The following is a 21,532-nucleotide window of genomic DNA, read 5'->3' as shown; positions in this document are numbered from 1 at the left end:
GAAGACCATGACACAAAGCAGAAGATGGTCCTATCCATAAGTAAGAGGTGTGGTGAACACTTGATACATTAAGGAAGCAAAATAACACTTGTAACTGCAGGAGAGCAAAGTGTGTGACTATTGTACTGGCAGCCATAGGCGACTGGCATGTCTGTGCAGCGACACAAATGTAAAAGGTGAAGGCATGAAACAGTCACTGTAGAGATGACAAAACAGTCATTTGCTGTGCAACCTCAACTGTCCCTCACCAATATTCCCAACTGCACCTCCCTCCTCATCTAGCTCTAGAAAAGGCTCCAGTTCTTGTGTCGCAGGGGCACTTGTGTAGCTCTCCGCCAGCTTGGAATAATGGTGTGTAGTATGGTATTTTTCCTTAGTATCATATTTGCTGCTGGAAATAAAGCAAGAATACGTGTTCCCCATGATCAGCGGCAGCTGCGGTCACTGAGGAGGTAGTGGAGATCACCAAAGGAGGAAAAGAAAAGACATACATGCATATCAATCTGTACATAAACATATAATAATATAACTAATATATTATATATATATATATATATATATTATAACTGTAATTATAATATAATTATAACTGTGGAGAAGGGAAGGGGGGCAAATACACAGTTGTTTCATTCTAAAGCCAGTTACACACTGAAGCGACATTGTCCCGATATGCCCTTTGCAGCCGAATCGGAAAGACTTATCAGAAATATTGGTAATTGTGTATGCCCAATATCCGCATCACGGTCCACGGTCACGGTCCACGGTCACTAGCTACATACCTGGCCGGCCCTGCTGCACGGCCAACTGGGCTATAATGCTAGCGACCTAGGGGGTAATTCAGATCTGATCGCTGGGCAGCGATTTTTGCAGCCCTGTGACCAGATTGTCGCCGCCTATAGTGGGAGTGGGTTTTCGCTGTGCAGGTATGCGTTCGCATGTGTAGCAGAGCTGCACAAACTGATTTGGTGCAGTCTCTGCGCAGCCCAGGACTTACTCAGCTGCTGCGATCACATCAGGCTGATCGGGGTCGGAGCAGACATCAGACACCTTCCTTGAAAACGCTTGATCCTGCCTGTGTTTTCCCTGACACTCCCAGAAAACGGTCAGGTGCCACCCACAAACGGCCTCTTCCTGTCAATCTCCTTGCGATCGCCCGTGCATATGGATTTTTCGCACCATCCAGTCGCTGACTGGTGTTGCCTGTTGTAGCTATGCAGCGCGCTGGCGCATTGCATACGTAGTTCGGATCTAATCGCCTGCTGTGCGAAAACGCATAGCACCGATCAGATTTGAATTACCCCCCCCCTAGTTTTATGTAAATTAAGGACAGAGTGATAGGTCACTCTGTCCTTTATACATTGTTCTAATGTGTATCCATGATCCGATAGTTCAACTCAAAAATATCGCTCAGTGTGTACCCAGCTTAACTGGAGAATACATTTAAAAAGTAGTGTTCTTAATTTGGTCAAGATGCAGGCTGTCGGATCACGGCAGTCAGAATGCCGATACCGGAATCCCGACAGCTGTCAGAATGTCGACACAGGAATCCAGACAGGATCAGGGGACCGACGCCGCAGCGGAAAGGGAGGGTTAGACTTAGGGGATAGCGGGGACGGGACAGTCTTACCTCCCCCTGTCGGGATTTTCACTATTGGGATGCTGGCGTCGGCATTCTGACGACTGGCATCCCGTCATCCGGGATATCATACTGAATCCTAATTATCTACTGCAGAGGTAGAAAATTGTGGCATTACACATCCCAGCATGCCTCACCGTTTTAACATGCAGTCAACAACAAAACTCTGGCAGGGCACGTGGGATGTGTAGTTTTACAGCAGTTGGAGTGATACAGATTGCTCGCCCCTGATTTACTGTATTTTATAGTGAGGCATTCTCTTAGCAACCAGATTTTAAATGTAATGTTAACAATGCAGTTTTGAGAGCACAAAACGTGTGCAATACACAGAAATGTGCTATTTCACAGAAATCTCCTGCAGAATGCTAATGTGCACTACAGATTGCAGTCCCCATTATTATCAATGGGGACTACGATCTGACCCCTATGTACTAAAGAATTTTTCCTTTCCGAAAAAGCCGGCTGCTTTTTCGGAAACGGACAAAGGCCCTCATTCCGAGTTGTTCGCTCGTTCTTTTTCATCGCATTGCAGTGAAAATCCGCTTAGTACGCATGCGCAAAGTTCGCACTGCGACTGCGCCAAGTAACTTTACTATGAAGAAAGTATTTTTACTCACGGCTTTTTCTTCGCTCCGGCGATCGTAATGTGATTGACAGGAAATGGGTGTTACTGGGCGGAAACACGGCGTTTCAGGGGCGTGTGGCTGAAAACGCTACCGTTTCCGGAAAAAACGCAGGAGTGGCTGGAGAAACGGTGGTAGTGCCTGGGCGAACGCTGGGTGTGTTTGTGACGTCAACCAAGAACGACAAGCACTGAACTGATCGCACAGGCAGAGTAAGTCTGGAGCTACTCTGAAACTGCTAAGTAGTTAGTAATCGCAATATTGCGAATACATCGGTCGCAATTTTAAGAAGCTAAGATTCACTCCCAGTAGGCGGCGGCTTAGCGTGTGTAACTCTGCTAAATTCGCCTTGCGACCGATCAACTCGGAATGAGGGCCAAAGATAATATCTGCCAGGTCGGGAATCCATAAAGTCAGCAATTACTGTATGGCTGCCCTGCACTCTGTATCTATACGAAGGGGAGTAGCTACGTGTAATGCTGCAGGGGTATATATATTGCCACTACAGGGGTGGGAGTAATGCTATAGGCCAGTGGTTCATAAACTCGGTCCTCAGTACCCCACACAGTTCATCTTTTTTAAGCCACCTGTGGATTTTTAAAATGCGACAGCTGGTGATACACAGTGCACCTGCCGGGTAACCTCGAAAATGTAGCCTGTTTGGGGTCCGAGTATCACTGCTATAAGGGGGATCTATTGCCACCCACTAGGAGGGGGGTAAATGCTAGATTAGAGATCTCTGGAATGGGAAAATGCAAAAGGAGAAGAAACTGCTACAGCAGTCTACTAAACAGACACTCCTTAAGAGTGATGTTTAATAAAAACATTGTTAAATACATTTATAACTAGATACTAACTGAAATTTCTATTAAAGTTTTGTAAATAATATTGGACTGTTAAGTGGTTAATTGAAAGGTCTACTAAAACCAGTCCTATGTATTTCTCTCTACTGCTCCACCAGTACATTTGAGAAATGTAAGTGTAGGTTAATCCACCCAATTATAAAGTAGTAGCACAAACACATCTTAAACTACCGACAGTATCGAAAACATTTTTTATAAACTTTTTACTATTGTTAAAAATTGCATTTTAAATGGCTCCACTGTTTTAATTGTGACTATCTCCCCTCACTGTAGTGGAAGGTCTCACTCTGACAGGTCCTCTGTCTGCTACTGCAGGGCCTCTCATATTACCATAGCAACCAAGCATCTGGGGAGGACTACAGTGTCCCGTGAAGACCAAACCTACACACAAAGCACTTCAATACCTGTGCTTAGACACTTATGTTAAAAATAAATGGGTGTTTCCACATACCAAAACATAGTTATGCATCATCAAGTCCTCACTAACGTAAACCAAACATTTGATAAATCTAGTCTTATGTGACAAACAATAACATCTGACTTTATCATTATTTATTCAATAGAATTAAGCTAACATAGAGAAAATAAAATGTGAGAAAATGCACCCTTTCTCATGTCAATAAAAAGGTAATATAACCCAGGCGCTGTGTGACTCACAAAACCAAAAATGTTAATTTCCACATTATATAGGGAGTGACAGATTCAATTTGTTGTGCGTTTTTCAGTCTATTACAGAAGGCAGATTCCATACACCGTTACCTCCATAGGCTGCAAGCAGAATCTTCCTTCTGTAGTTAAGGTGTGGAACCGGTTCAGACGGCATCTGCTCTTAAGTGAATCTGCCCCATCATGTAAACAATTATTTACAAATGGAGAATACATAAGACAATTACCAATTTTCCAAGGAGTGGGCCTAAAAAAAATATGTATCCAAAAATTGGATTGTATGATGCTGTCAGATATCACAACCTCAACTACAGGCGCTGCCAGAGAATGGCTGAGATAGGAGATACGGACGGGATTGCCCAGCAGCCGCACCTCCCAATTCTCTCTCGCCCTCCCAGTCACGGGAGATGCTAAGGATCGCCCCCTGCTGTTGGCTAATCTTCCTGCAGGACTGTGAAGTCCTGCAAGAAGTGCAAGTACAGTGTAACAGTATAATCAGGCTAAGGAAGTGAGGCCGCTGGTGAACATTTGTTTCCAGTTATCAGTTCATCATGCCCCTTTCACACAGAAAAGCAAATTTTCCGAGTCAAGCATTTGGACTCGGTAATCTAAGGATCAACTGGGTCCTTTTTCTGTGTGGAAAGAACCAACCGGGGTCAAAGTTCCAGAGACTTCCACTCTGTTTTTTCCAGGGTCGAAGCCCCAGGAATTGCGACCCAGGCTGACCCTTTCACACAGAGGAAAACACGTGTTGATCGGCAAATTGCTGGGTAAAAATGCTTGACCCGGTAATTTGGTATTCTGTGCGTTGGGGGGGCGGGGGGGGGGGGTCAGGCTGGGAATAGGAAATAAAACCCCTATCACTCAAATGCCAGCTAAGACCCGTGTTTTTCTCTGTTTTCTCTCTAAAAGTGGTATTATATAGAGCTATGTGCATCCCCGCTCATTCATGTCCGGACTTTAATGATTGAGCACAGCCCTGAATTTATCTTGCCGTGATGAATGTTTAACTTTGAGCACATTTGATTCACATCAGGGATGTGCGGTGAGCTAAATAGTTAAGGAGGCACTGGCTAGCACCAGAGACAGATTTACATTCAATATATTAGCCAAAACATACATACTGGCAGTATAAACAGGTGCAGCAGTATAAACTCCTGGAAATTTGGTGAGTTTTGATTAGAGATGTGCGGAAAACATAGCCAAGTGAGGCACTGCTTCACTTGCCATAGACTTTTTACTCCGGAGTTTTGGCTATAAAAATTATTAGAATAATGCAAAGACGATATTTCAAACATATTCTTTGTATTTTTCATATACTTTACACAGTCAAAACTCTGGCACAAACGTTAGTATGACAAGAAAGGCTCTGCCTCACCCCACCACACGTCACTGATTCACATACAGTACTTTTTATATATCTGTATTATTATTATAAATAAATAATAAGATTTTACTCACCGGTAAATCTATTTCTCGTAGTCCGTAGTGGATGCTGGGGACTCCGTAAGGACCATGGGGAATAGACGGGCTCCGCAGGAGACTGGGCACTCTAAAGAAAGATTTAGTACTACCTGGTGTGCACTGGCTCCTCCCTCTATGCCCCTCCTCCAGACCTCAGTTAAGGAAACTGTGCCCGGAAGAGCTGACATTACAAGGAAAGGATTTTGGAATCCAGGGTAAGACTCATACCAGCCACACCAATCACACCGTATAACTCGTGATAAACTTACCCAGTTAACAGTATGAACAACAAACAAGCATCACTCAACTGATGCCACATAACATAACCCTTTAGTAAGCAATAACTATATACACGTATTGCAGAAAGTCCGCACTTGGGACGGGCGCCCAGCATCCACTACGGACTACGAGAAATAGATTTACCGGTGAGTAAATTCTTATTTTCTCTAACGTCCTAGTGGATGCTGGGGACTCCGTAAGGACCATGGGGATTATACCAAAGCTCCCAAACGGGCGGGAGAGTGCGGATGACTCTGCAGCACCGAATGGGCAAACTCAAGGTCCTCCTCAGCCAGGGTATCAAACTTGTAGAACTTTGCAAATGTGTTTGAACCCGACCAAGTAGCAACTCGGCAAAGCTGTAATGCCGAGACCCCTCGGGCAGCCGCCCAAGAAGAGCCCACCTTTCACGTGGAATGGGCTTTCACTGATTTTGGATGCGGCAACCCAGCCGCAGAATGAGCCTGCTGAATCGTGCCACAGATCCAGCGAGCAATAGTTTGCTTTGAAGCAGGAGCCCCCAGCTTGTTGGATGCATACAGGACAAACAGCAAGTCAGTCTTCCTGACTCCAGCCGTTCTGGTCACATAAATCTTCAAAGCCCGGACTACGTCAAGCAACTTGGAATCCTCCAAGTCACCAGTAGCCGCAGGCACCACAATAGGTTGGTTCAAATGAAAGGATGACACCACCTTTGGCAGAAATTGCGGACGAGTCCGCAATTCTGCCCTATCCATATGGAAAACCAGATAGGGGCTTTTACATGACAAAGCCGCCAATTCTGACACACGCCTAGCCGAAGCTAAGGCCAACAGCATGACTACTTTCCACGTGAGATACTTTAGCTCCACGGTCTTAAGTGGCTCACACCAGTGGGATTTCAGGAAACTCAACACCACGTTAAGATCCCAAGGTGCCACTAGTGGCACAAACGGGGGCTGAATATGCAGCACTCCCTTAACAAACGTCTGAACCTCAGGCAGTGAAGCCAGTTCTTTTTGGAAGAAAATGGATAGGGCCGAAATCTGGACCTTTATGGACCCTAATTTCAGACCCATAGTCACTCCTGACTGTAGGAAGTGCAGGAATCGACCCAGCTGGAATTCCTCTGTAGGGGCCTTCCTGGCCTCACACCAAGCAACATATTTTCGCCATATACAGTGATAATGCTTTGCGGTCACATCCTTCCTAGCCTTTATCAGCGTAGGAATAACTTCATCCGGAATGCCTTTTTCCGCTAGGATCCGGCGTTCAACCGCCATGCCGTTAAACGCAGCCGCGGTAAGTCTTGAAACAGACAGGGCCCTTGTTGTAACAGGTCCTGTCTGAGAGGCAGAGGCCACGGGTCCTCTGTGAGCATTTCTTGCAATTCCGGGTACCAAGTCCTTCTTGGCAAATCCGGAACAATGAGTATTGTTCTCACTCCTCTTTTTCTTACAATTCTCAGCACCTTTGGTATGAGAGGAAGAGGAGGAAACACATAGACCGACTGGAACACCCACGGTGTTACTAGTGCGTGCACAGCTATCGCCTGAGGGTCTCTTGACCTGGTGCAATATCTTTTTAGCTTTTTGTTGAGACGGGACGCCATCATGTCCACCTGTGGCAGTTCCCATCGATTTGCAATCTGCGTGAAGACTTCTTGATGAAGTCCCCACTCTCCCGGGTGGAGGTCGTGCCTGCTGAGGAAGTCTGCTTCCCAGTTGTCCACTCCCGGAATGAACACTGCTGACAGTGCTAGTACGTGATTCTCCGCCCAACGAAGAATCCTGGTGGCTTCTGCCATTGCCACCCTGCTTCTTGTGCCGCCCTGGCGGTTTACATGGGCCACTGCCGTGATGTTGTCTGACTGAATCAGCACTGGTTGGTTTTGAAGCAGAGGCTCCGCTTGACTCAGGGCGTTGTATACGGCCCTTAGTTCCAGGATATTGATGTGCAGACAAGTCTCCTGACTTGACCACAGCCCCTGGAAGTTTCTGCCTTGAGTGACTGCCCCCCATCCTCGGAGGCTTGCATCCGTGGTCACCAGGACCCAGTCCTGTATGCCGAACCTGCGGCCCTCGAGGAGGTGAGCACTTTGCAGCCACCACAGAAGAGACACCCTGGCCCTGGGGGATAGGGTGATCAGCCGATGCATCTGAAGATGCGATCCGGACCACTTGTCCAACAGATCCCACTGAAAGATCCTCGCATGGAACCTGCCGAAGGGAATGGCTTCGTATGACGCCACCATCTTTCCCAGGACACGCGTGCAGTGATGCACCGATACCTGTTTTGGTTTTAGGAGGCCTCTGACCAGAGTCACAAGCTCCTGAGCCTTCTCCTCTGGGAGAAACACCCTTTTCTGGTTTGTGTCCAGAATCATGCCCAGGAAGGGCAGACGCGTCGTAGGAATCAGCTGCGACTTTGGAATATTCAGAATCCAGCCGTGCTGTTGCAACACTTCCTGAGAGAGTGCTACGCTGATCAGCAACCGCTCCCTGGACCTCGCCTTTATGAGGAGATCGTCCAAGTATGGGATAATCGTAACCCCTTGCTTCCGAAGGAGCACCATCATTTCCGCCATCACCTTGGTAAATATTCTCGGTGCCGTGGACAGGCCAAACGGCAACGTCTGGAATTGGTAATGACAGTCCTGTACCACAAACCTGAGGTACTCCTGATGAGGTGGATAAATGGGGACATGCAAGTACGCATCCTTGATGTCCAGAGACACCATAAAATCCCCCTCTTCCAGGCTTGCAATGACCGCTCTGAGCGATTCCATTTTGAACTTGAATCTTTTCAGATAAATGTTCAGGGATTTTAAATTCAATATGGGTCTGACCGAACCGTCCGGTTTCGGTACCACAAACATTGTGGAATAGTATCCTCTTCCTTGTTGAAGGAGGGGAACCTTTACCACCACCTGCTGGAGATATAACTTGTGAATTGCCGCTAACACTACTTCCCTTTCTATGGGGGAAGCTGGCCGGGCCGATTTGAGGTAACGGTGAGGGGGCATCACTTCGAAGTCCAGCTTGTATCCCTGAGACACAATCTGTATAACCCAGGGATCCACCTGTGAGCGAACCCACTGGTGGCTGAAATTTCGGAGACGCGCCCCCACCGCTCCTGGCTCCTGTGGAGCCCCAGCGTCATGCGGTGGATTTAGTGGAAGCCGGGGAAGACTTCTGTTCCTGGGAACTAGCTGTGTTGTGCAGCTTCTTTCCTCTACCCCTGCCTCTGGCCAGAAAGGACGCACCTCTGACCTTCTTGCTTCTCTGTGATTGAAAGGACTGCATTTGGTAATACGGTGCTTTCTTAGGCTGTGAGGGAATATATGGCAAAAAATGTCTGACTTCCCAGCCGTAGCTGTGGAAACTAGGTCCGAGAGACCGTCCCCAAACAATTCCACACCCTGGTAAGGTAACACCTCCATGTGCTTTTTGGAGTCGGCATCACCTGTCCATTGCCGAGTCCACAGGACCCTTCTGGCAGAAATTGACATTGCATTTATTCTAGAGCCCAGTAGGCAAATGTCCCTCTGGGCATCCCTCATATATAGGACAGCGTCTTTTATATGCCCCAGGGTCAGTAAAATGGTATCCCTGTCTAAGATATCCATTTCCTCAGACAGATTATCTGTCCATGCTGCTACAGCACTACACATCCAGGCCGACGCAATAGCCGGCCTCAGTATAGTACCTGAGTGTGCATAAACAGACTTCAGGATACTTTCCTGCTTCCTATCTGCAGGATCCTTTAGGGCGGCCGTATCCTGTGACGACAGGGCCACCTTTTTAGATAAGCGTGTCGGAGCTTTATCTACCCTAGGGGAGGATTCCCAGCGCATCCTGTCCATTGGCGGGAAAGGGTACGCCATAAGTAACATTTTGGAAATCAGCACTTTCTTATCGGGGGAATCCCATGCTTTTTCACATAATTCATTTAACTCATGTGAAGGGGGAAAAGTCACCTCTTGCTTTTTCTCCCCATACATATATACCCTTTTGTCAGGGACAGGGTTTTCCTCCGGTATGTGCAATACATCCTTCATTGCTATAATCATGTATCGGATGGCTTTAGTCATTTTAGGCTGCAACTTTGCCTCATCGTCATCGACACTGGAGTCAGAATCCGTGTCGACATCTGTGTCAACCAACTGGGATAGTGGGCGCTTTTGAGACCCTGACGGCCTCTGAGCTGCAGAATCAGACACGGGTTGAGGCCCTGACTGATTATCCAACGTTTTATGCAAGGAGCTTACATTATCATTTAACACCTTCCACATATCCATCCAATCAGGTGTCGGCGGCGACACCACAGTCACTTGCACTTGTTCTGCCTCCACGTAACCGTCCTCGTCAAACATGTCGACACAAACGTACCGACACACCGCACACACACACAGGGAATGCTCTAATTGAGGACAGGACCCCACAAGGCCTTTTGGGGAGACAGAGAGAGAGTATGCCAGCACACACCCCAGCGCTATATAACCCAGGGATTACACAGTAACTTAGTGTTTACCCAGTAGCTGCTGTTTATGATAATTTTGCGCCTAAATTTATGTGCCCCCCCTCTCATTTTACCCTTTTTCTACCTTGATACTGCAGGGGAGAGCCTGGGGAGCTTCCGCTCAGCGGAGCTGTGAAGAGAAAATGGCGCTGGTTAGTGCTGAGGAAGAAGGCCCCGCCCCCTCAGCGGCGGGCTTCAGTCCCGGGTCTGTGTAATAAAATGGCGGGGGCTCGTACATATATACAGTGCCCAGCTGTATATATGTGTCTTTTTGCCAAGAGGTATCCTAATTGCTGCCCAGGGCGCCCCCCCCCCCTGCGCCCTGCAGTGACCGGAGTGTGTGGGTAGTGTGGGCGCAATGGCGCACAGCTGCAGTGCTGTGCGCTACCTCATGTGAAGACAGGAGTCTTCTGCCGCCGATTTCGATGTCTTCTTGCTTCTGCCGGCTTCTGACTTCTGGCTCTGCGAGGGGGACAGCGGCGCGGCTCCGGGAACGGACGACAAGGTCAGGTCCTGTGTTCGATCCCTCTGGAGCCAATGGTGTCCAGTAGCCTAAGAAGCGCAACCTAGCCGCAGTTAGTAGGTTTGTTTCTCTCCCCACAGTCCCACGTAGCAGAGAGTCTGTTGCCAGCAGAAGCTCTCTGAAAATAAAAAAACCTAACTAAAATACTTTCTTATTAGCAAGCTCAGGAGAGCTCACTAAAAGGCACCCAGCTCTGGCCGGGCACAGATTCTAACTGAGGTCTGGAGGAGGGGCATAGAGGGAGGAGCCATTGCACACCAGGTAGTACTAAATCTTTCTTTAGAGTGCCCAGTCTCCTGCGGAGCCAGTCTATTCCCCATGGTCCTTACGGAGTCCCCAGCATCCACTAGGACGTTAGAGAAATTATAAATAAATACCTTTTAGAACATATTGTGGTTGGTTACTATAGGAGATCATGGGCGGGATTTACTAAAGGGAAAATGCGGTAAACCCCCCGTTTTACTGCATTTTCAAATGTACTAACTCCCGACCGCTGCGTTTTCGCCTCATAGGGTATCGCCATCTTTTTATGGCGATACCCTATAGAAGCCTATGGGATTCTTACCGCCGCCGCCGCCCCACGCCGCATCCCGCCGCCGCCCCGCTCACGACGACCTCCCCTTCTCCCCCGGCATACCTGAGCTGCTACTGGTGCGGCCCCCCTCCTCCTTCTCCCCCGCATCACAGCCTTGTCTCCTTCCGGCTGCAGGGGGGAGGAGGAGGAGCCCGGGGACTCCCTGCACACGTCACCTCCCGAGTCTGGGAGGTGACAGAGACCCCCGCTGACATCATCGCGGGGGGCCTCCTATACCGCATTGCGATACTAATCGCATATGTTAGTACATATGCGATTAATATCAAAGCGAGAGGCGGCGATGGCTTATAGTAAATCCCGCCCTATATGAGGATGAAGTGATAAAGATACCTTCAAAGGAGAAAACTACTAACCTGAATTGTCAGTTGGGTACGCACATTTATGGAGGCTATATAGTATTGTTTTTAAAGAAACCTTTAGGTACAGCTTCCACTTGGCACTAAAGTGAGTTGGGTACGCCTTTTATCTATATCCACAGTAGGAGAAATTTTTGTTTTGCTACAGTGTCGAGTGGTAAGTTGAAAGATACTTCTATGTACATGATTCCCTATTTAGTTTAAGTAAGTGTGGTATGTTATTTACCATTCTTCCTTGTCGTGGGAGAAGCCTTTTTTAACTGAATATCACATTCTATTGTGAGGTGCACCGTGGGTGAATTACTTGTCATATTACTGAAGACAAACACAAACTTATATATTTATATTTTCTTTTATTTTCAAGTGTATACACCATCAAGAGAAAGAATATCACGCAACACCACAGAATTCAGGAGGAAAGGAATCCAGAATTTCTTTTATATGCTGGTCCCTATTTTGAACTTTATACAGATGGTTGTATTTTGGGGTGTAGCGCCTTTGATCGGAATCTAGTCTATCTTTAACAGTATAATTGTGTTTTTATAAAGTTAACAATTATAAAGGTTAAGGATATTTGTTGAAAAAAATATAATAAAGCTAGTTGAAATAGCAATTTATAATTAGAATTATATATATATATATATATATATATATATATATATATATATATATATATCATTTTGGGGACATATTTGGAAAATATTAGCCAGTTAAGTGGTTAAAGAACTTACAATTGCTTCAAAAATTCTAATAATGTCAAGATAATTTTTGGGTTGCTGACACTTTGGTTGCCAAAGGACTTCCAATTCAACCACTTTGATTTAAAAGACTTTACCATTCCCAAACATATTATAAATTCATTAATATTTGTTAAAAAATGACAGATGTTACGAGTAATATTTATGACCGACTAAGCAGACCTGCATCACATCTCTGAATGTCCATGAGAATGTATGGAGCAATGCCATGTCATCTCTGCAAATCTAACCTCCCCATCTACAACTTCTATGTGCGTGACTGGTTCCTTGCTGTCAGAAGTACACCTTTATAATGATCTCAAGCCATTACTGTGTAATATGCATGAAGTACCCTTTACGTGTTATGCCAATTCAAAGACTACACATATTCATATAGCAGAAATCATGGTAAGGTCTCATCCGGTTAGTAAGTTACCTTCTTCATCAATCCACTTCATTGTGAAGAGCTGCTCATTGTCAAAGGAACACATGTCTCGCACTTCATTAGTTAGTCCGTCAAAGGTGATGGTGGGGTCAAAATGTGTGATCATGATGTCCCTGAGAAAGAAAAAAGCAAGTATTACGGCATATCAACATAATGTGCATTTCTCATGTAAATGTGTACTTAAGCTACAAGTCTAGCCAGATATGTCCACATTTAGTGCACACATCTGCCTGCCAATTACAGTATGTTAATACATAAAAAATGAAAACCAGAATTTCCAAACTACAACACATAGGGGCACTGAAAGCACAGTTCAACTAATTCCTAAATTAATTAGACATTACTCACTGCAAAATAAATAATGTGACCAGCTGGATACTACTGTTGTCTAAGGGAAGTACTGCATGCTGTAAGAACACTGCAAAAAACACCACAACAGTGCCACCATCTGGTTGAATTGTAGAAACTTGAGTTAGCAACCTTTGAGCTGCGATTCCAAAGAAGATCTTTAAAGTAATGTTTTGGGTCTATCAGACTGTAAAGGTATGTCATATAACTATTTGGAATGAGTTATTGAGGACTTAACACACGCATACTTTTCTTTGGTCTGTGAGGAATAGGCACCACTGTGGGGTAACGCGAAGGGAAAACCCCAATCATTACACAGAATCAATGAGTTTCCACTCCTTACAGTAACTCCTGATTTTCAGCATGGGGAAAAGGCTTTAATTCGAATAACCTTTCCCCGTGTGTCACAGTAATTAGCAGCAGGGTGTAACTGAATATGCCCCCTGGAGTCTCAGATTTAAAAAGAAAAAAAAAAAAAAGCAAAGAATGAAGCGGAGTACCATTGTTTTAAAGATCACCAATTGTCAACATAAATTCCTCACTGGAGGCTTAACAGACCTTATGCATCCTTAAAATGTGCCACAGTTTTGTAACTTGTGCCTAGTACCAATTGTCAAGAATGTTTAAAGATAACTACTTTAAAGAGTAAAATTGGAGAATTATCAGAGATACAGGAAAAAAAAAACATATATAAGACAATATATTATCATGTTAGTGGGATTTGACATTTAGCACACATATCTATATACATAGATTTTATATATATATAGTGAGAGAGAGAGAGAGAGAGAGAGAGAGACACATACATACATCTATATTTATGTTATGTGACAGAAATCCCACTAGCATGATTGGACACACTAAATCACATGACTATGTTTCCCTTCCCCAACGACTGCACGTGGAGCTTTTTTGTCACAATGGGGCAGTTGTATTAAGCCTGGAGAAGTGATAAAGCGGTGATAAAGCAGTGATAAAGAGGTGATTATTATTTATTAAATTATTCACAGTTTCTTATATAGCGCAGCAAATTCCATTGCGCTTTACAACTGGACACAATTAGAAGACAACACTGTGTAAAAACAAACAGTCATAGAGGTAGGAGGTCCCTGCTCGCAAGCTTACAATCTATGATGAAATAGCACCTGAATTCAGGAGGAATGCCTATCTACTGCATAGCTGTCCGCCAGATTGCAAAAGTTCTTGGTGGGCTGCATGATGTCACATAACAGTATTTTAGAATGAATACGGTAGAATACAGTTAGCCAATGGAGGGACGGACAGAGTGGGTCTGCATACGATGAATGTCTAGCGAGGAAGATTAGCCTCGCAGCTGCATTCTGAATGGATTGTAATGCTGAGAGGCTCTTCTTAGCAAGACCAGTAAGAAGACTATTGCAATAATCAATGCGGGAGATAATGAGAGCATGGATTAGAGTTTTAGCAGTGTCTTGTGTAAGGTAGGATCATATTTTGGATATGTTTCTTAGATGCATGTAACTGATTGTGACACAGATTGAATGTGGGGAACAAAGGACAGCTCTGAGTCAAGTACAACACCTAGGAGGCGAGCTTGTGGTGTAGGGTTGCTTGTAGAGTTCTCAACAGTGATAGAAATATCAGGTTGGTAACTGCTATTGGGCGGTGGAAATACAATTAACTCTGTTTCGGAAATATTAAGTTTGAGGTGGCGAGATGACATCCAAGGTGAAACGGCAGAGAGGCATTCAGTGACCCGGCCCAGTACAGATAGAGACAAATCAGGGGAGGATAGGTAGATTTGAGTATCATCTGCGTACTGAAATCCAAAATAGCTGATTAGTTTCCCAAGAGATGAGGTATAGATTGAAAAAAGTAGAGGGCCTAAGACTGAGCCCTTTGGTACACCAACTGAAAGGGGTAGCGAAGAGGAGGTAGATTCAGAGAAACGGACACTGAAAGAGCGATTAGATAGGTAGGATAGGAACCAAGAGAGGGCTGTGTCCTGAAGACCTAAGGATTGCAGTGTTTGTATGAGAAGAGAGCGGTCAGCAGTGTCAAAAGCAGCAGAGAGCTAGAAGAATAAGAAGTAATGGCCTTTAGACTTCGCAGTGACCAGACCAATCAGTACTTTAGTCAGTGCTGTCTCTGTGGAGTGTTGGGAGCAAAAGACTGATTGATGTGGGTCCAATAAGTTGTAGGAGTTAAGAAAGTGTGTGAGGCGAATGTAGGCAAGTTTCTCAAGTAGCTTGGAGAGACATGGGAGCTGACTGAGAGATGGGACAGTAGTTTGAGAGAGTGTTAGGGTCAGAATTTATTTTTTTTCAGAATGGGAGTAATCACTGCATGCTTGAACAGTGAAGGAAAGATACAAGCAGATAGAGATTACAGATGTTAGTTAAGGTTGGGATGAGCACAGGAGACAGGGCTTTCAGAAGGGTACACACGGAAAGATCCGTGTTTAAAATCTAAGCAATCTGACTAGATTGCTTAGATTTATAGCACGGATCTGCCGTCTGCCGTGTGTATGCCCCACAAGCGATAGGGCCGCGCACCGCTATCACCGGTGCTCAATCTAGCGGGTCGCTAACTTCACCGCTGTGTGAAGTGAGCGGCCCCCCATCGTGGCCCCCCCCATCGATCAGCACATCGCGCAGTGCTGAGCGGGGGGGAGAGATGTGTGCTGAGCGGTCTGTGTTAAGATTGCTCAGCACACATCTCTCCCGTCAGTACCCCCCTTTACTTTTTTGTGAGGGTATAGGATTAAGAGGAGAGATAGTAGAGTAGCAGGATGAGAAGAGTGTTGATACTTCATCTTCATTTGTGGGATCAAATGAAGAGAAAGTGCCAGAGGGTTCAGGTAGGGAAATGATAGTGATAAAGCAGTGATAAGTGCAAGGTGATAACGCCCCAGCCAATCAGCTCCTAACTGCCAATTTACATATTGGAGCGGACAGGCTGGTGAGTTATCACCTTGCACTTATCACTGCTTTATCACTTCTCCAGGCTTAATACATCTGCCTCAATATACGCACGCCTAGTGCATCACAACACACACCAAGGCATGTGTATTTTAGAGTGTGCCCGCACACAAAGAGTGTTATATCTAAGAATAATTTATATAGAATTCACAGCATGGTTTTGCTCTCAGGATGACAAAGTATGCAGACTCAGCAGGTATAGTTACCAATGTTTCCCTGCACCTTTAATGCATTGTTATCATACTGAAACGCTGGTAACTATATCTGTCGAGTCTACATACTTTGCCATCCATAACTCTGTAACTTGCTGTGAATTTTGACAGTATTTTGTACTTGTGAAGGCACTAGGTAAAGCAGGTTTGTTTGATTTTTAAACAGGATATCAAATGAAAATAGGATTTTAATACCTACCGGTAAATCCTTTTTTCTTAGTCCGTAGAGGATGCTGGGGATGCATCGAGAACCATGGGGTATAGACGGAATCCGCAGGAGACATGGGCACACTATAAGACTTTGAATGGGTGTGAACTGGCTCCTCCCTCTATGCCCCTCCTCCAGACTCCAGTTATAGGAACTGTGCCCAGGGAGATGGACATTTCGAGGAAAAGGATTTAATTAATAATTTAAACTAAGTTGAGATACATACCAGCTCACACCACCAACACGCCGTACAACATGGCATTCAACAACAACGCATGCAACGGCATGACCAACAGCAGTCACAGAGTTGACTGAACTCAACATGAGCGTAACAATAACCAAACTGCAGATACAGCCCGCACTGGGACGGGCGCCCAGCATCCTCTACGGACTAAGAGAAAAGGATTTACCGGTAGGTATTAAAATCCTATTTTCTCATACGTCCTAGATGATGCTGGGGATGCTTCAAGAACCATGGGGTTTATACCAAAGCTCTAGAATGGGCGGGAGAGTGCGGATGACTCTGCAGCACCAGTTGACCAAACAAGAGGTCCTCCTCAGCCAGGGTATCAAACTTGTAAAATTTCGCAAAGGTGTTTGATCCCGACCAAGTAGCAGCTCGGCAAAGCTGTAATGCCGAGACCCCTCGGGCAGCCGCCCAGGATGAGCCCACCTTTCTGGTAGAATGGGCTTTAACCAATTTTGGTAACGGCAATCCTGCCGTAGACTGAGCCTGCTGAATCGTATTACAGATCCAGTGCGCAATAGTCTGCTTAGAAGCAGGAGCCCCAATCTTGTTGGGAGCCCACAGGACAAACAGAGCCTCTGTTTTCCTAAGCTGCGCCGTCCTGGCGACATAGATCCTCAAAGCTCTGACCACATCGAGAGACTTTGACTCCGCCAAGGCGTCAGTAGCCACTGGCACCACAATTGGCTGGTTAACATGAAATGATGAAACCACTTTTGGCAGAAATTGTTGACGAGTTCACAACTCCGCTCTATCAGCATGGAAAATCAAATAGGCGCTTTTGTGAGATAAAGCCGCCAACTCAGACACTCGCCTTGCAGACGCCAAGGCCAACAACATGACCACTTTCCAAGTAAGGAATTTTAACTCAACCTTGCGCAAAGGTTCAAACCAATGTGACTGCAAGAATTGCAACACCACATTAAGATCCCATGGTGCCACTGGGGGCACAAAGGGAAGTTGGATGTACAGCACACCTTTTACGAAGGTCTGAACTTCTGGAAGGGAGGCCAATTCTTTCTGTAAAAAGATCGACAAGGCCGAAATCTGTACTTTAATAGAGCCTAACTTTAGGCCCGCATCCACACCTGCTTATAGGAAATGGAGCAAACGCCCCAGGTGAAATTCTTCCATAGGAGCCTTCTTGGAGTCACACCAAGACGCATATTTTCTCCAAATACGGTGGTAATGCTTTGCCGTTACTTCTTTTCTAGCCTGAAGTAGTGTGGGAATGACTTCACTGGGAATACCCTTTCGGGCTAGGATTTGGCGCTCAACTGCCATGCCGTCAAACGCAGCCGCGGTAAGTTCTGATACACGCACGGCCCCTGTTGTAACAGGTCCTCCCGAAGAGGAAGAGGCCAGGGATCTTCTATGAGCAACTCCTGAAGATCTGGATACCAGGCCCTTTTTGGCCAATCCGGAACAATGAGGATCGCCTTGTTCTTCTTATAATTTTTAGCACCTTTGCAATGAGTGAAAGTGGAGGGAACACATAGACAGACTGAAACACCCACGGTGTCACTAGGGCGTCCACCGCTATCGCTTGAGGGTCCTTTGACCTAGAACACTATCTCTGAAGTTTCTTGTTGAGGCGGGACGCCATCATGTCTACTTGAGGAACTCCCCAACGACTTGTCACTTCTGCAAAGACCTCTTGATGAAGACCCCACTCTCCTGGATGGAGATCGTGTCTGCTGATGAAGTCTGCTTCCCAGTTGTCCACTCCTGGAATGAAGACTGCTGACAGAGCGCTGGCATGTCTTTCCGGCCAGCGAAGAACCTTCGTGGCCTCGCCCATCACCACTCTGTTCTTTGTTCCGCCTTGGCGGTTTATGTACGCCACTGCTGTCACGTTGTCTGACTGAATCAAAACCGGCAGACCTTGAAGAAGATGTTCTGCTTGCAGTATGCCATTGTAGATGGCTCTTAATTCCAGAATGTTTATGTGTAGACAAGCTTCCTGGCTTGACCACTTTCCCTGAAAGTGTCTTCCCTGTGTGACTGCTCCCCAGCCTCGGAGGCTTGTATCTGTGGTCACCAGGATCCAATCCTGAATCCCGAACCTGCGACCCTCCAGAAGGTGAGAACTGTGCAGCCACCACAGAAGGGAAATTCTGGTCCTGGGAGATAGAATTATTTTCCGGTGCATGTCCAGGTGAGACCCGGACCACTGGTCCAACAGGTTCCACTGAAACACCCTGGCATGGAACCTGGCATATGGGATGGCCTCATAGGCCGCCACCATCTTCCCCAGCAACCGAGTGCAGTGAAGAACTGACACCTTTGCCGGTTTCAGAATCTGTTTTACCATGTTCTGTATTTCCAGAGCTTTTTCCACTGGAAGAAAAATTCTCTGCAATTCTGTATCCAGAATCATACCCAGGAACGACAGCCGTGTCGTTGGATCCAACTGTGATTTTGGCAAATTTAGGAGCCAACCGTGTTGTTGCAGAGTAGTCAGTGAAAGGGCAACATTCTTCAACAATTGCTCCTTTGACCTCGCCTTTATGAGATCGTCCAAATACGGGATAATTGTGATTACCTGCTTGTGCAGGAGAACCATCATTTCCGCCATTACTTTGGTGAAAATCCTCGGAGCCGTGGACAGACCAAACGCCAACGTCTGAAATTGGTAATGACAATCCTGCACAGCAAATCTCAGGTAAGCCTGATGTGGAGGATATACGGGGACATGTAAGTAGACATCTTTTATGTCGACCGACACCATATAATCCCCCTCCTCCAGACTGGAGATCACTGCTCGTAGAGACTCCATCTTGAACTTGAATTTTTTTAGAAAGAAATTGAGGGATTTTAGGTTTAGAATCGGTCTGACTGAGCCATCCGGCTTCGGGACCACGAACAGGCTCGAATAAAAACCCTCCCCTGTTGAGACGGGGGTATCGTGACAATCACTTGATTCTGACACAACTTTAGTATCGTAGCGCTTACTATCTCCCTTTCTGGAAGAGAAGCTGGCAAGGCAGATTTGAAAAATCGGTGAGGGGGCACGTCTTGAAACTCTAACTTGTACCCCTGGGTTACTATGTTTGCTATCCAAGGATCCAGGTCCGAGTGCACCCAGACCTGACTGAAGAGTTGGAGACGTGCCCCCACTGGTGCGGACTCCCGCAGAGGAGCCCCAGCGTAATGCGGTGGATTTGGTAGAAGCCAGAGAGGACTTCTGCTCATGGGAACTTGCCACAGCCTGTGACCTTTTTCCCCGTCCTCTTCCTCTCGCAGCAAGGAAGGAGGACCCACGTCCTTTTTTGAATTTATTGGGCTGAAAGGACTGCATCTGATAGTGAGGCGATTTCTGCTGCTGTGCAGGAACATAAGGTAAAAATGAAGACTTACCTGTGGTAGCCGTAGACACCAGGTCAGTGAGGCCGTCGCCAAACAAGACCCTACCGTTAAACAGTAGAGACTCCATCGCCTTCTTAAGAGTCAGCGTCAGCATTCCACTGATGAATCCACAACGCTCTCCTTGCCGAGACTGCCATGGCATTGGCCCTTGACCCCAAAAGGCCAATATCCCTTACAGCTTCTTTTAAATATGCTGCAGCGTCCCTGATGTGACCCAGAGTCAAAAGCACACTATCCCTGTCTAGGGTATCTACCTTAGATGACAAGTTATCTGCCCACCTTTCAATAGCGCTACTCACCCATGCCGCAGCAACGGCAGGCCTGAGCAGCGACCCTGTAGTGACATAAATGGATTTTAGTGTATTTTCCTGCTTACGATCCGCAGGATCCTTTAGGGCTGCCGTGTCAGGGGACGGAAGCGCCACCTTTTTGGATAGACGCGATAAAGCTTTGTCTACCGTGGGGATTGACTCCCACCTTTCCCTGTCCCCAGAGGGGAACGTATATGCCACTGGAATTCTTTTGGGAACATGTATCTTTTTGTCAGGATTTTCCCAAGCTTTTTCACAAAGTGCGTTCAGTTCATGAGAGGGAGGAAACGTTACCTCAGATTTCTTTCCTTTAAACATGCAGACCCTAGTATCAGCAACAGCAGGGTCTTCAGTGATATGTAATACTTCTTTTATTGCCACAATCATGTACTGAATACTCTTAACCAGTTTTGGATGTATTCTGGCATCACTATAGTCGACACTGGAATCAGATTCCGTGTCGGTATCTGTATCTGCTATCTGGGTAAATGCACGTTTCTGTGACCCCGAAGGGGTCTGGGCCTGTGACAAAGCATCTTCCATGGATTTCCTCCATATCTGGTACTTAGACTCAGATTTATCAAATCTATTAGTCAACTTAGTCACATTTGCGTTTAAAACACTCAACATATTCACCCAATCATCCGTCGGCGGTGCCGACACGGTCACTCTCACAGTATTTTCTGTCTCCACTCCAGCCTCCTCCTGGGAAGAGCACTCATCCTCAGACATGTCAACACACACGTACCGACACCCACAACCACACTGGGGCTATAGGAGACAGACCCACAATAAAGCCTTCCAGAGAGACACAGAGAGAGTTCAGCCAGCTCACACCCAGCGCCTATCCCGGTACTGAAACAAGTAACAAGACTGCCCAGACCTGTTAGCGCTTTATATATATATATATATATATATATATATATATATATATAGTGAATACCAAATTGTTACCTTACAAATATTTAAAATGCCCGCTCTAATATATATTGTAAACGCCTGCACCTCTTATTACCATGTGCCATGAATGTGCGCTATACATAGCAAAACACTGCATCCCATAAGAGAAAACAATACACCCACACATTATCTGAGTTCCAAAGCTCATTGGTGTATATATTTGTTATTAAAAGGATATGGATTCAATATATTACAATGTACAGTATACACATAATTACATGATTACAATT

The 21,532-nt window shown here is 46.0% G+C and overlaps 1 protein-coding gene across 3 annotated transcripts in view; it reads right to left on the bottom strand.

Annotated features, from left to right (window-relative positions):
* Positions 1–21,532, bottom strand: part of PRKCI (protein kinase C iota) — a 418,248-nt gene that overhangs the window by 208,623 nt on the left and 188,093 nt on the right. For 2 of the 3 annotated variants that reach the window (XM_063916222.1, XM_063916220.1), the window contains one exon: positions 12,679–12,800. In XM_063916222.1, coding sequence (XP_063772292.1) covers positions 12,679–12,793 — 115 coding nt within the window. In that variant the 5' untranslated portion in view covers positions 12,794–12,800. Of the gene's footprint in view, positions 1–248; positions 445–3,390; positions 3,455–12,678; positions 12,801–21,532 lie in introns of those variants that run through there. The other variant, XM_063916221.1, reaches the window with a different exon arrangement.

Source organism: Pseudophryne corroboree, chromosome 4, assembly GCF_028390025.1.
Source record: "Pseudophryne corroboree isolate aPseCor3 chromosome 4, aPseCor3.hap2, whole genome shotgun sequence".
Classification (NCBI taxonomy): domain Eukaryota; kingdom Metazoa; phylum Chordata; class Amphibia; order Anura; family Myobatrachidae; genus Pseudophryne; species Pseudophryne corroboree.
The sequence above is the reverse complement of the archived record's forward strand: the minus strand, read 5'-3'. Positions and strand labels throughout refer to the sequence as shown.